Raw genomic sequence first — 15,592 nt, 5'->3', positions numbered from 1 at the left:
CAAGTAATTGTCATAATTTATTCCCATCTGGTAGACAAGACTTGTACATTCTTTCTTTCTTTAATGAGAGTACGAGAACTTATTTTTGTCATCACAGCAAGAGAATGGAGACACTTGGCACAGGGTAATATGGCCTGTCAGAAAAGCATGTTTCCTGTCTTTCCACCTGACGCCATCGTGTGTTTTCTCTTATTTTTTACAGTGGAGTTTAACTACTTTGTTTAAAATAGGAACTTATGCTTATATTAATACAATGGAAATATTTATCTGTGTTTGAATATGATTCTTCAGTGGAATCTGAAAAGCGTAGGGCATAAGTGTTTGTGTCAGCAAACTCCTTTGCAAGTTCAAGGTGTGAACACTATAAATATACAGTGACTCTAACATGACAATGTTATGGGCAATGAAACACTGTTTCACTGTTGTTAACCGTCTTATGTCTTAAGCTGAAATGCTTTGATTACTCCTTAGTAATTTCCAATATACAAATGCCTTGACACGCACAGTTTTTCTTTCACAAATACTGCATTTTCCTTCACTGTCAGTTACATACGGTTTTCTTAATCTTCCTGTTTTTCCTTTGAACACATGGGTCTACAAAAGGCCATGTACCCTTAATGCATGCATCTGGCCTTGCATTTCAGCACAGACATGAAATAAAGTGAAGACTGTCCACAGCAGAGCAATATATTTATGCAATTCAGAGACGAGTAAATTGCATATTTTCTGAGTTGAACTTAAAACCATTATATATTTGCTAGAAAATAAATTAATTGCCTTTACCTTGAATATTCAGAAATTATGTATAATCACAATTTGAGGAATTGGGGATACATTTTGACATTCTCTGTTTATTCAAAATGCACCAATGAATTAGCACAGACTGGTGAAGGCTGACATTAAACCTTCAGTATTTTTTTCAAAAAGAACATAGTCCAGATTTACCAAAATGGATATTGAATGCATCTGGTGATTAATCTATCCAATTACAAATAAAAATAGTCTAGAGATAATGGATGGGCATTTTTCTGTGTCTGGTAGTGATCATGTTAACTTATCAAATTGACAAAAGTAAGGTTTCTTAGAATAATTGTGTCAGGTCTAGGACATTCTTACCACGTGGCTGATGCTGCAGGCATAAATCAGTATTTTGTTTTATCTTCAGGAATGTTACAGAGGTCATAACTCGTGGCATTGCATTGCTACATCTATTTGAGACAGACTTAGCAACAAATTTTCTGTCAAAATATATTTTCAACAGAAACTATAGCTTCTGGAAATTCTAAATGGAATATTTCTTTAGTATAAATGCAATCGAAATACTTCTGTTTGGTAAACTGATTTGGTGTATTTAATATTTAATTCAAGATAAACTGCAGTTTCGTCTGCTGCTTCACTGCCAACCGAATGAGTAATATAATGATTCTAGTACCTGCTGTCACAGGACCTGACTGATATCCCAGACCTGAGGAGTGGGAGAGCTGTTATCCAGCTTCCTCCCTACTCACTTTAGAAGAGAAAGCATCAGATAAAGTTCTGTATAACCCTCACCACAGCTCCACAAGAAGTCCTGAACATAAATATAAAACACAGTAATATTACAGGCAAACTATAATCTGTCACATAATTGGAGAAATGAGCAAGTTATTTTTGACCTGGTCTGTGTCTGATACAAGAACTTAACTCCAGCCAAGAGGAGAAACCCATAGCACCTCTCCTCATGTTTCAAATGGCTACAATAGTCCTAATCATGGTAATTAGATCACTGAAGAATATTTCACCTCATGTTCTCAAAGTACCTCTGAGAATTCAAAAGCTTCAAAATAGTTCTGAAGTAGGTAGGCTATTACCTTCATATACCCATTTTACAAATGCATAAAATGTCATGAAGGGCATAAACAGCTCACGCAAAGTCTAAAAGTCTGCAGTAGGAGTGGAGGTAGTCTTACAAGCCCCGGCTCCATGGCTTCTGATGTAAAAACACTTGACAACACAACATGAATCTCTTACACGTATGAGATAAGATGACTATTAGGACAGCAATCTGTTTGCTGTGTGCTATATTCTCTGTTAACATGATATTTTACGTAAAATCCATCCCAAAATTCTACCAATATGTTAGAATATATAGAGGATTTAAGTCTGAGATATACTTTTCATTTGCATCGTGCCATCCGTGATTTATTCATTCTCATTTTATATATATATTTAGGTCAGCATGTACAATTTGGTTCAAGTACAAGATCTGAAATAAGAGATGATGAAAATTCTCATGTATATTTTTTCTTGCTCCTATTTTCAAAAGTATTAGCAATAATATAACAACATTCTAAACAAAAAGTAAGGGGAGGTTATTTGGCAAAATCCTATACAAATTCAAAAATATAGAGAATTCTCATTCCTTCAATATCAGGAAGTCAATATTCAATTTCATAAAACTTTGCCATCTGACTAATGGCAATGGAATGTATATATTCCATCCAAGCAGTAGACTATGCATTAGTCTCTCAAAATCTCTAGTTTAAAAATCAGATTTATTAATGGCACATGGTCAACTAAAAGAACACATTTCTGTCTGAAATGTTTTCTGCAGGAAATATTTAATTGCTGTAACTGAAATATATTTAGGGGAGGAAAACTCATTTTGTTCTATATTTGACAGGGTCTTTATATAACTAAATTCGTTGTTTCACTATGACATTTAAATAGGCCTTGATCTTCAGAAAATGAGAGAATGGATTTCTCCTTTCACTAGTCAATGATTCTGTTACTGAAAAGCCTCTAAAATTTCAAAAAAAGGAATAGAGAAGGCATGCAAAGTATGCCCTAACTTTTGTTTTCACTAAGTGGCGTGCTTATAGCTGTACTATAAATTCTATCTAGAAAGTAGCTTAGTTAGAGAGGTAAGGTGGCTCTAAGGATTTCAATGATACATTAGTGCAACTAGAAGCAGAGGTATGTAGACAGCTCAGATCTAGGTGGGGAGATTATTTGCTTACTTTTAGTCAGCAGTTTTCATATGGCTTATGTTTTGATCATTAGCTGCACTACTTGTATTATCCTTTCTCATCAGAAGGAAATTCTGCTCCCATTGAAAGTAACATAGACTAAATCAAACATTAAATTCAGAAGAAAAATACTTAGCATGCAATAAATGCCTTCATGACCTTAGAAAACCTTTATGACTAACTTTCTACACTGACAGGAAGTTTAAGTTGTAAGTTTTGTGCTTATCCCTTCTTAGATATCTATTTTAATACTGTCAGGTATACGTGAATGACATTTAAGAGTAATTTCTAGTTCCTTTTCGTGCCATCACCAGCACTGGAGAGCATTTAACTGTGATCTGAATTTTAAGCATTAGCCATCCACGTTGAATAATAATTCATACAATGCTGAAAGCATGTGCAGAAGATTTGACAGTTTTAAGTATAAGCCAATATAGAGGACTAGATATAATGCCTCTGTTGCTTTCTCTTCTCATTTCCCCTCCCCTAAATTCCATTAAAAGATAGAAGTAGGTACGTCTATCGCACTGTTCCATCTCAGCAAGTACTAATGTGCAGACGTGCTTTCTTGTAAGGACTCTCAAAAACAAAGCACAAATTTGTGATTACAAAAGCCAGACAAGGACTGGGGTAAAAAGAATGCAAAGTTGTGAAAAACTGGAAAAGACAAGACAGCCGCCCCCCCCATGCATAGGAGGCAGCAGCTGTTAGCAGTTCCTGAGGGAGATGTTGGTCAAATCTACGTCACACACTGAAGTTCAGTGCAAAATCCCAGAGCCACTGCCAAATAACCAGTCTGCAAGCCAGTACAGTCTATCTGATCATCGGCACTCCTGCACTGCAGTGTCCTAAGTATGCTATTTCCTGAACACAACATTATATGTATGTACAATGCTTGATGTCTCTATACCAGTTTATGCAAAACTTTAGAAGGTGCAAAATATGCAGACTAGAGTATGCTACATGGCTTACTCATACAACTAGTGCAGCAAGATAGGGGAAGTGGGATTCACAGAGCCATTGCATCCTCTCCATGTGTAGCTGCAGGACAGAAAGTATGAACTGGATGCGAAATCAACTTTACTCATGCAATCTGAGAGCGAGCATAGATGAAGCAAATCATACACAGCTGCTCTCCAGGTTCAAGTGGAAGATGAAGATCTGAAGGCAAATTTTGATTGTCCCTATCTTCACCATTTTCCTAGACAAGGAAAGGAATTGGTAATTCTGTTCAATGGAAAGTATTTTTGTGAAACAATTTATATCTTCTTTTTTTCTACAGATCATGTTGTTTGTGAAGAGGAATTCAAATACGCTATGCTAGCTCTAAATTGTATATGCCCAGCTACCTCTACATTAATCACTCTGCTGGTTCATACATCTAGGGGACAGTAAGTATATACTACCATAGAAAAACCCCACCTTGTAAGAGTTATAGCTGATATTCTTTGGAAAATAGCTTACCCTGAACTCCCAGACAACTACAGTTTACAAAAGGAAGTTGGAATTTTCTGCACAATAAAAGCATCAAGATGTTTTACTCAAGATATTATAATTTCAAAGAGAACTCCCTCCGTATTTAACATTTGTTGCATGCTGTTGTGCCACTTCTACAACAGAAGGTATGAAAAATTTGTATTTCCAATTTAGTAGGTTGAATTGTGGATCTATCACACAGTTCTACCTAAGAATACAAACAAGACCCAAGAATACCTATTTTAATATGTTTATTTGAAGGTCTATTTTTGTATACATATAAAAATTCTTATTCACTGAGGTAAAAAATTTTTTTTCTGATAACATATAAAATATTATTTGCTGTTCAGTGCCCGTATGTTAAGAAGCAAGCAAATACACATGTGAAGAAAGGGTTTTTAAGACTCTAACCACACTGCTGGAAGGGGTACAGAATTGCGGTGTCTCTACAGACTGCGTAGTCACAGTAGAACCTCTCTATATTTACCAAAATAATTTTACCACATCTAGCGTATCTGTGTTATGCTATATTCTTGGAATAATAAGGTATTCTTATTAAAATGTTGTGGACAGAGAGAGGCATTAAAGAGTAAATCTCCAAATATATCTGTAGAAATAGAATAGGTGCATATAGATTGCACAAGAATACATTTGAGAGTCTAGCAAAATGCATACTTTTTTTCAAGTAGCCGTGGACCCAGTAATATCTTGATATTTATAAGCAGGGTTATTTAACCTTCTATGTGGCATTTGTAGTATTCCCCTGTGCCCAGGATGGGGAAAACTGAAATTATTGCTAGAACTTTTACTACCAAGAACAATCAATGTCAAGATTTTAATGGCACTGTCTGTACTAGAATCTGTTAGTAAGATGACAATAAAATACTGTTTCCATGCCTCCTGAGAATCATGGTGGAATACATTCTTCATGTGCCTAGGTTTCATTATCTGACATGCACAGAACACAGAGCCTTTTTCACTTATTTTGTATTATATGTACATGAAAGAAGAGTAGTATTCCTAACAGCTAGCAGAGAATTTTCCATTAGCACAAAACCAGACATCCAAATGGAGTCTGTTTTCTGCTGTACTTAAGAACTTCAGCATTTCATTTTTAACACAGGCATGTTGATCATTTATACAGATTCCCAACTATGATGCAAAGTAACTACAGTAGAATGCAAAAGCGCTTATTTCTTTTGCAGTCAGAATTGACGTGATCAGGTTTGTTAAAGTAACTGATTTCTAGTCTGGTCATTGTAGACTCGGAGCAAAAAAAATTTTTTTGCACAGATAGTTGTCAGCATTACTTTGAATCCTTCTTACAGCAACACACAAGCTTGCTGTATAAATACAGAAAGACTGAAACAGTGAAAATGTCTAGTTGTCATTTTACTTCAGTCAGCACTCATCAGAGCATTTAATCTCAGATGGGCTCCAGAATACTGAGAAATGGCAAACTGGACCTCTTGGAGCACGGGTATTAATGCTAAACTAATTTGTTGAATAGATATGACTGTTCTTTAAAACCACACTATATCTGTGAAAGTTTAAAACAGACACACTTGAGGGGAAAAAACTTAAAAAATATTTCAAATTTGAGTAGTCTTGACCTCACAGTGCTAAAACTAAAAAACATAAAAAATCAAGTATTTCTCTCCCAAAATATCACTTTCTAAGCGTTCAAATTTAATATTTTTGTTACTTCCCTTAATTTCATTTTTGCTAAAATTTTACATAATTCCCATACATAAAAAGGTACATAATTCCCAAACTGGTGAGGTTTTTCTTCCCCTTTATTCCTTACAACTTTTAAAAATACCTTGGAAATGCTGGAATGTGTTCTCAAGAGTCTAATTTAACTGTGATTTTAGTTTTTCATTAAGTTTTGTACAAGCGCACAAATCTGTTCAATGTATGATAAAAGTCACCAAGTCAAGCATTAAAAATTAGGAAATGAGGACAAAGCTATCTTTTTGCTAGACTGCTGTGATCCTATTAAAAAACCCTACTGTGCTGTTGAAAACATTAAGTAATGATGTACTTAAGCTTACTTTTTGCTTGTAACAGAGAGCTACGTAGGCCATGTTTAATCTGGAAGTTTTGTGTCCTTGAACATTTAGTTAAGATCATCTTTAACAATCAGAGATTTAACCAATGATTTTTAACAAGTATATGCTTCTTGAATATAATATTCTAAATTCAAAGGACAGTAATCACACATAATTGAAAAAAAACGTATACAATATTTAAATATTGTGAAAATAAGTTCTGTTTCCTGAATTACCACTTCATTGTCCCAATTTTATCAATCTTATACTTACTTTACTTTTTTATTCATGATTTTTATGTGGAATACCATAATTGATTTAAACACTTGCTAACTAAAATAAACTCATAGCTAGATACAGGTATAAATCTGATCTTTAGAAGTATTATACTTAAGTCAAGAAATTTATTTTCAAACTCTTATTGAGTATACACTAATGTTTTAGAGGAAAAATTCCTTTTAAACTTCCATTTTTCATAAGCATCTCCTGAGATTTGCACTGACTCTAGAGCATTTGAACAGTGTTGGTAAAACAAATTATTCCGCACTTCATTGTCTTCAGGGGGAAATTTGTTTTCAAAATAGGTGTCGGTTTTGAGCTTCATCTACAGGTTGTCATTGTATTGCAGACATAAAAATGCTTTGGATTTGACTATTTTCTAATGTTGAACAATATGAAAGATGAAGTCAGATGAACATTTGAGTTTGGCTAAGTATAAGTAAAAAGATTAAGTGAAAATAGATTGTTTAGAAATAAAAGTTTTAACTATACATGCATTTATATCCAAACTAAATACTAAATTAGATCTAAATAATGAAGAGCATTTGTTAAATAGACTCCAATGTTAACAGTGCTTTCCTTTACATTGGTTCCGGTTGAACTCTCCTTGCATTATCCTCGTTACTACCAGCACCTGCATTAAACTTCATGTAGGACTTGAGTTTTAAACCCCTGTTAGTATTGGCTTCCTTATATAAAAAGAACAGACTTGGATTATGGGGAGACTGCAACGAATCATCTGCTTCCAACCTTGGGTAATCTTTTTAAAGTCTATTCAAACTAATTGGGAGGATTTTCTTAATAATTAGTTCAGGTTTCCATTCCCAGAAGCCCCTTATCTGTTGACTCACAAGTTTAGTAAGTTCAACACGGTGACTGGGAATGTTCAAGTTGTTATTACAGATAACCAAGTTCAAATGACGACCTATGCCTCTCCATTCCACAAGGAATGGCTCTTCTTTTTACACAGTATTTGAGGTGCATGTAACCAGAGGAGTTTATCAAGGAACGTACCAGAACATTTCTTGCTTTTTGTCATTTCTCTGTTGAAAAGTCATTCATTAAGGGAAAATGTGACCAATTTCAAATTCTACCTTCTTAACATTTGTTAGTTTAGTGAAGTTATGATCTTAACCTAAGTTACTTATATTTTAATGGAATGAAACAGTTCATTGACAGCTCATAGATAAAACATTGTCCCAACTGTTTGTTGTACTCTTACAAATGAAGTGCTACCCATTCCACAGGGAATCCATTTCCTATATTTATTAAGAAATAGTGTGACACTTAATAATACAAGCTCATTTCTGATAATCATGAAGGTAAGTTCACTGGGAAATTACTGGAAGTTGAAGGCAATACATAGCAGCAAAGCACAGTAAAAATTGTTATTCTCTATTGTCCTAATTAGAATGATAATACAATAAAAGGTAAACAAAAAACCCCACATGTACATAAATTGAAAACACCTTATCTTCTGGTGTTAACGTATGTGGAGATTGGGGAAAATGTTCATTTTCTAAGCAACTTTGGCCAGATCAGCTTGCTGTTAAAATTAAGGGGAAGTTTGCTGCTGTTTATGTGAACTGGCTTTGGTCTATAATGCTACTTTTCAGATTAAACAAACTAGATGTAAATAATCCTATTGTCTTCTCAGCTGTTTATGGAATTCAAAACCTCAGTCTATAAGACACCAAAATTCTACCTTGAATCTTATTTATAATCTTATTATTGATGTTATTTATTAATCTTAACATACATCTTTAAATGTTATCAAAGTATCTAATGTAGTAATAGAACTTTATTAGGGTCCGTATCATTACACAGAACATTGGAAGAAAATAGCCTTTCTGACTTGAACTTAATATGATCTTTACAGAACAGTCCCATGGGAAGCTTTTAGACAACTAACTGGAACGAAGCAGACTTTAAACAGGTAAACATTTCGTGGGGGGGGGTAAGTGAAATACGGAAAAATTTTCTTCTGTAATTACATTTCTAGGTCTGCTACTCTACACATAATGCACTGTTTGTTAGTACTGTTGCAATAAAAATGGTTTGCATATTTCCATCTTGGAACAAAATGTTTCTACACTGAGGGTGAAAAAGAATGGTAAATTGAAGAAAAGCAGAAATTGTGTTAAGATATTGAAAATGTATAAATGAGCACAAAGGAGCATGTCCCAATATCTTGAGAGCTTAGCTCCAAGTGGCAAAACAGAGAGCACATTTGTCAGTTTTATGTCCTATCTGCATATATATGTGTGTATAGATGAATCCATTATATCCAGTAAAACTCATGCAGGCAGAAACTTGTTTTCACATGAAACTTAAGTCAGAAGTTCGTGGAAGCCCCAAATCTGCAAGTTTTGGTGTTAGCTGAAGTTTGGAACATTTCCACTAACAGTCCATTTGGATAAAGAACATTAGCTGCATATAGTAAAGGATGATATGCTTAATATGTTTAAAGTAATAATTTCTTTTCTTGCACTAGAGAAAAGAAGGTATATATTTGTCATAGTATACAAGGCACAATAACTCAAAATGTCCATAGGGTGAATGCTGAAGATAACCGATAAGCACATGCAGAAAAAAAATTTGCTTACAGATAAAGTGACCAAAGCCAAATGGGTCTTTCCTACATAAGTTATTTTTGATGATTCTTTACCTACTTCAAACAGGAACCAGACAATCTGCCATGGAGCATCTGAAGAGACTGCCTTTATGAATAGAATGAGTGTGCTGTTGGCTTCACCTGTCGTCTTTGAATTGCAATGAATCTACTTATTATGATGTGAATTGAAAGTAATTCAGCCATGTATCTCCTGACATTAAAGTACATAATCTTATATGCCTATTACTTAACAGAAAACGCTCTTTAATTCATTAAAATAATCTCTGTACTTACCAAGCTTTGATCTCAAATACTTCTTTCAGATTAGCCTATGGGACTTTTTTAATAGACATTTGTAGTTTCTATTGCCATGAAATACTGTTCTGATTAATAAGAATTTTACATGAACTTTTAAATTATTCTCTTTATCTGTACATGTTTCAGGGAGAGTCAGCAATCACCAGAACAATGGCAGAAATTGTATGGCAGATGCTCTGGTAATGAAGTGTATCATATTAACCTGGAAGAAAGTACTTTTTTTGCTGAGTATGAGGGGAAAAGCTTCACATATGCTTCTTTCCATGCACATAAAAAGTATGTTTATTTACCTATCAACAATTAAATGTTGAAACAAATCATTGTTTTGCCTGCAATGTAGCTCTGCATTCAAAGGTGCAGCATTACACGTTACTCTGTTTCTAGGTTTAAATATCTGGCCACTAATATATTTTGTGGATATTTTTCTGTAAGTTACAGCTGGTCAGGTAAAAGCTCATGTTGGTTCTGTAGAGGCCAGCTCAGTCTGAGAGAATAGAATATAAAGGATATATAGGATAAGCCTGACAACCAGAAAAAAATTGTACCTTAGAGAGGTTAAATGAGAACACCAGTCACTTTCCATGTCCAAAACAAACTAGAAAAGGGTGAGTGGGAGAGTGTTAGTGTATTTTTTTTTTTTTTTTACTTATTTGAGAGTCAGCTGGAAATCTGGCTTCCTTTGTGGCATGTTCATTTTATGCAAAATTCAATTTAAAGGTGGTACGTGCTACATTCCGGTGATTGTTCAAAGTAAAACCATATTTTTTTTGTTAGATGCTAACATACCTTCTTTAGGGTTCAGATCATGCATCACTTATTCAGTGCTGCTCTGTGAGTTGAACATACAAACTGAATACAAAGCATGTATATTTGTATGTATTTAACAAAATGAACATAAATCAAACCCTGAACACTAAGTTTCTTCTCATACTTAATAAGTGAAAGATTATTTTTTTTTTGCTTTAATTCCTTATTTTCTATCACTAATCAAATACATTTCTAGGAGTGAATTGTAAAAATGAATTCTGAAAATGGTTTCCATTATATATGAATAATGGAACAATTTAACATGGTGAATACTTTTTCGTATTATATATCCAGTCTTCTACTAATATTTTCCCAGAAGGAACTATTCATGTGATAGAAAAAAATCAACTGGAACAGCGTTAGAAGAATATTATGGGGATTAAGAAAAACACTGGATTCAAATGTCTAGGGATTCATGAGCTCATAAAAACTGCTTGATCAGAAGTGGCCTATTTAGGAGATAACATATTTCAAACATATTTGTCATCCAAAAATCTGCAAATGTTCATCATCTGCAAAATATAAAAATATACTGGAGATTCATTTTTGACAGTGGAAATTCTGGTATATATGGGACTATGCAAAATGAACCATGCCTTTCCTTTTCTAATTAAGGTTTGGAGTCTGTCTGATTGGTGTTAGAAAGGAAGACAGCAAAAACATTTTGCTGAATCCAGGTCCTCGATATATCATGAGTTCTACAGATATATGCTTTTATATAAATATCACCAAAGAAGAGAATTCTGCTTTTAAGAAGCAAGAAAAGCATAAAAAAAAAAAAGAATCAAAATTATCTTATCATGGAGCTTCTAGGTTACCTGTACACAGTATAATAGCCAGCATGGGTAAGTAAAAAAAAAAAAAAAAAGCAGCCTCAAAGCATATTCTTACTCAATGAATAATGCATTTTAAAGCTTTTAACAGTGTATTCCTAAAATTATAATTTAAATTAATATATAAGAAATTATAATAGTGTGCAGAAAGAAAAAAATATTAAACTCTTCCCTTTGTATTTTCCAAAAAAACCCCCAACAACGGAATTTGGTTGTTTTTCTTTTACTTGACAATATGGAATTAAACAACTTAAGATTGTTGTATAAAAAAGTAATAATAAAATGTATGCAAAGCAAAACAAGTGGTAAAATCACATGGGTAATTTCTTTGTCATTCATAACTGGTTGTTTGTAGTAAGTTTTCATAAGCTTCTTTCATTAAAAACATGTCCTTACTCAGTAAAAACCTACAGGTTGTTATGCATATAAATATGGATTAATTATATAAGGTATGATTTCAAAAAGGTAGTTAACAAGAAAATATATATCAATGGTCAGAAAAAGTGCTACTTTGCAGGTAAAGGCTTCCTCAGATATAGTTTAAGTATTTGTTATATTTTAATGTAATAAACATAGTCAATATAGTATTCCTTTCAGTCTTTGGCTGTGTAGTCAGGTAATCCCCACTAAACATGGGTATCTCATTCAAATGTTTTGACAACCACATTGAGAAAATCCTTTTAACGCTACTTCAGGGACAGTGGCTATCGATTTACAAGATACAGGATGCCGAACGTCCAGCAAACCTACGCTAGCTCTTCCTTCCGAGGGAGGTAAAGAGGGCAGACGACCCAGTATAGCACCTGTTTTGGAGGTTGCAGACTCATCCTCACTTCAGACGTGTGACCTGCTCAGTGACCAGTCAGAAGATGAAACTACCCCATCGGATGATGAAGTCTCTGCAGGCTTAGAGTATGTATATTAAATATAAACAACATAATTTGAAAAGCTAATATTATGTAAATGGCATAGATAATTCTCTGACATGCAGATCAATCCAAGCAGTTGTAGCAAGCAAGATCCATAAAGGCTAATTATGGAATTATTCCCTTTTATGAAATGCTATTGTTTGTTAGCAGAATGCCATTATGACCATTTTAAAATAAAAAACAAAAAACAGATTAACTCCTCCATTTGCTGGAGATTTTTGATACTCTGTTATAAAGATCTAGTTGTGTATTGCAATTTTTTTTATAACATTCTTTTTGACTATTTTTCTTACATTCTATAGTTATAAAGACAGGACTCAACTAATTTGTAAACAGATAAGTACTTCTGTCCTGAGAACGCAGTGATAATTGGATCATTCAACAGGCTTGAACACTGGGGCTAGGCATCTGACTTAAAAATGCAGGAATGGCAAAAAAAGCAGTACGAGACAAAACTATTACATCTAATTTAAAATGCTTGTTAGCATGTTACTGAAAGTAATGATGCATTACTCAAAAACAGAAGATAAGCAATTATGTTTATTGGGATTACTGAAAGGAATGTTAAAGCTGAAATACAAAATTAAGCCAGTGGCTCACCTAGCACAGTTTCCCATCTCTAACAGTGGAAAGCATGAAAAGCCCCAGGGAATATCATAAAGCTCCAATGAAAAAAACAGTAGAACAAGTCATCTTAAATCTGCAGGCTGAAACACCAGGATTTAAAAGGCCTCTTATTAAAAACTAAGGCCAATTAGAAATTTCATCAGCAAGAGGATTTGCTACCTAAAATATATTCCAATCATGTTGAAAGTATGTTATTAAAGGAAGAAGGTAATGACCTCACTCAATAAGTGTTAGAAAGACAAGTGGAGAAGGAAGAGCAGAAGTAGCGCAGCTGTTTCTATTTTCTTGCTTTCCTTTTTTTCCTTCCTTAGAAGCTTCCAGTACATGCATTCAAAACACTAGGACAGCACACTATGACACATCAGCCCCTTTCCAAAGATGCCTATACAAAAAAACCACAAGCAAAATTTCTTTAGTCCACAAGAGCATGATAGCTTTCACTAAATTGTATTGAATTGGTCAAAGCTATGAAATATATTCCTTTGATCCTATTAAACATAGCTTATTTCATGTGCTTGACTCTGCTTGTCTCCAGATAACTGCAAAACTTAGACATAGGTATAAACATCCCATAAAACAGTTGTATAGTCAACTGTATTTCAGTAATTTGCTATACTGAAAAATGTTTGTTCTATTCTCCTAGGTATGCCAAAGGCTATCCTCCTTACTCTCCATATATTGGAAGCTCTCCCACATTTTGTCATCTTCTGCAAGAAAAAGTACCCTTCTGTTGTCTAAGACTAGATAAGGTAAAGGGAGTTTCTGTTACTGGATAAAACTGCATGCTCATTTGTCTCTCGCATCTGAAGAGTTAAATTCTGGTTTCTGCTTAGAGATGAGGTTTGTTCAGCGCTTGCTAAGTTATAATATATTTTCTCATCCTTTTAATCACCAGCATTTGTTTACATCTAATCAGGTCTATATCAAGTCATCTACAATTTTCTATTTCTAATGGTAAAATCCTTTAATGTCACAGCTAAATCTCTTCATTCCTATCCACTGAACTTGTTTCTTATTTTGATTTTAGGGATGCCAGCATAACTACTATGAAGATGCCAAAGCCTATGGATTCAAAAATAAATTGATTATAGTTGCAGCAGAAACTGCTGGAAATGGCTTATATAACTTTATTGTTCCACTCAGAGCTTATTACCGACCAAAGAAAGAACTAAATCCAATTGTATTACTCCTGGATAACCCGTAAGTAGATTTAAATTTTATTTTTTTTTGTGATACATTTTAAACTCATTTTACCATTACTTTAATAGATGATCACTCTTCACATGGACAACTTCAAATCAAAAACATTATGGCACATTTACCTTTGAGAAAAGTTGGTGACAAAAATAATACCCTATGTTGACTGTCATATACAAAATTGACTTTCTACTGACTAAATGGCCATAGTGAATTTAAATATCCTTACTCTTCATGGCCAATATTTCAGCTACATATTTCTTAAAAATACCCAAAATAATGTGAATATTACTGCTAAAATTAAATAACTTCGTAAACACTGTATAAAACAAACTGTGTAACAGTTTCACAGCACTTCAGACAACACTAATCTACTTAACACAGAGTACTTAGTGGCCTGGACCAGGCAGGTATATTTTTAATAATTTTAGACTCTAAGATAAACCGTTCTTTAAGCCAGTAGGCCACCCCCACACACATGCACAAACACTTTGTCTACAATTACGTAAAGTCATAGAAGAAAATTAAAAACTGCAATACTGTTGTTACTACCATATCTGTCTGGAGATGGCTGGAATTCTTAGCCTTTCTTGCATTAGCTGTTTAAAATTTCAGACAAATTCTTCTCTGGCAAGACTGATTCATTCATAATCTGACAATGAATGAGAGAGCCTTTTTTTTTTTTTTTTAGCAACACTTTGGTACTGCTTATGTACTTAAAATCGCAGTTTGGAAGACACAAAAATGGAGTTTAGCTGTATACAGAAAGTTAGATCAAACTATGACTCAAAGAAATGGCAGCAACAGAATTTCTTATAGGTTCTCATTCCAGGCTGACACTTCCCTTTGCATATATATGTTCTAGTTTAAGTGATTTATTATACAAAGGCCTCCTGTGAAGTGTCCCACTTCTGCCTCAGACAGCTCTTTAGTGAAGCTGCATACACCTGTGTTTGCAAAACAAGCTTTTTTATGTACATACTACGGCATAAAGTGAATTACACAAAGTGGTAAAAGCCTAAACTAGGTTAAAGGACTTCCAATTTGTGACTTCAAGATTAAAGATATGAGCATACAGTGCCCTCTAGTGCTTGTTCTCTTTTAGAATCATAGAATCATTTAGGTTGGAAAAGACCTTCAAGATCATCGAGTCCAACCATCATGCATGCCCACTAAACCATGTCCTGGAGTACCTTGTCTACGTGCTTTTTGAATACCTCCAGGGATGGTGACTCAACCACTTCCCTGGGCAGCCCATTCCAATGTCTGACAACCCTCTCAGTAAAGAAATTTTTCCTAATATCCAACCTGAATCTCCCTTGCCGCAACTTGAGGCCATTTCCTCTCGTCCTGTCTCCAGCCACCTGACAGAAGAGACCAGCACCCACCTCACTACAACCCCCCTTCAGGTAGTTGTAGAGAGCTATAAGGTCTCCCCTCAGCCTCCTCTTCT

The 15,592-nt window shown here is 34.2% G+C and overlaps 1 protein-coding gene across 1 annotated transcript in view; it reads left to right on the top strand.

Annotated features, from left to right (window-relative positions):
* KCNT2 (potassium channel, subfamily T, member 2) overlaps positions 1-15,592 on the top strand; it is a 154,945-nt gene that overhangs the window by 102,385 nt on the left and 36,968 nt on the right. The window contains exons 15-20 of the mRNA XM_010566383.1: positions 4,291-4,399; positions 9,873-10,022; positions 11,169-11,398; positions 12,082-12,298; positions 13,586-13,691; positions 13,970-14,142. Of these exons, the coding sequence (XP_010564685.1) occupies positions 4,291-4,399; positions 9,873-10,022; positions 11,169-11,398; positions 12,082-12,298; positions 13,586-13,691; positions 13,970-14,142 (985 nt within the window). The remainder of the gene's footprint in view (positions 1-4,290; positions 4,400-9,872; positions 10,023-11,168; positions 11,399-12,081; positions 12,299-13,585; positions 13,692-13,969; positions 14,143-15,592) is intronic.

Source organism: Haliaeetus leucocephalus, unplaced genomic scaffold, assembly GCF_000737465.1.
Source record: "Haliaeetus leucocephalus isolate CR32 unplaced genomic scaffold, Haliaeetus_leucocephalus-4.0 Scaffold208, whole genome shotgun sequence".
NCBI lineage: Eukaryota > Metazoa > Chordata > Aves > Accipitriformes > Accipitridae > Haliaeetus > Haliaeetus leucocephalus.
Note: the sequence above shows the minus strand (reverse complement) of the source record. Positions and strands in the feature narration are given on the sequence as shown.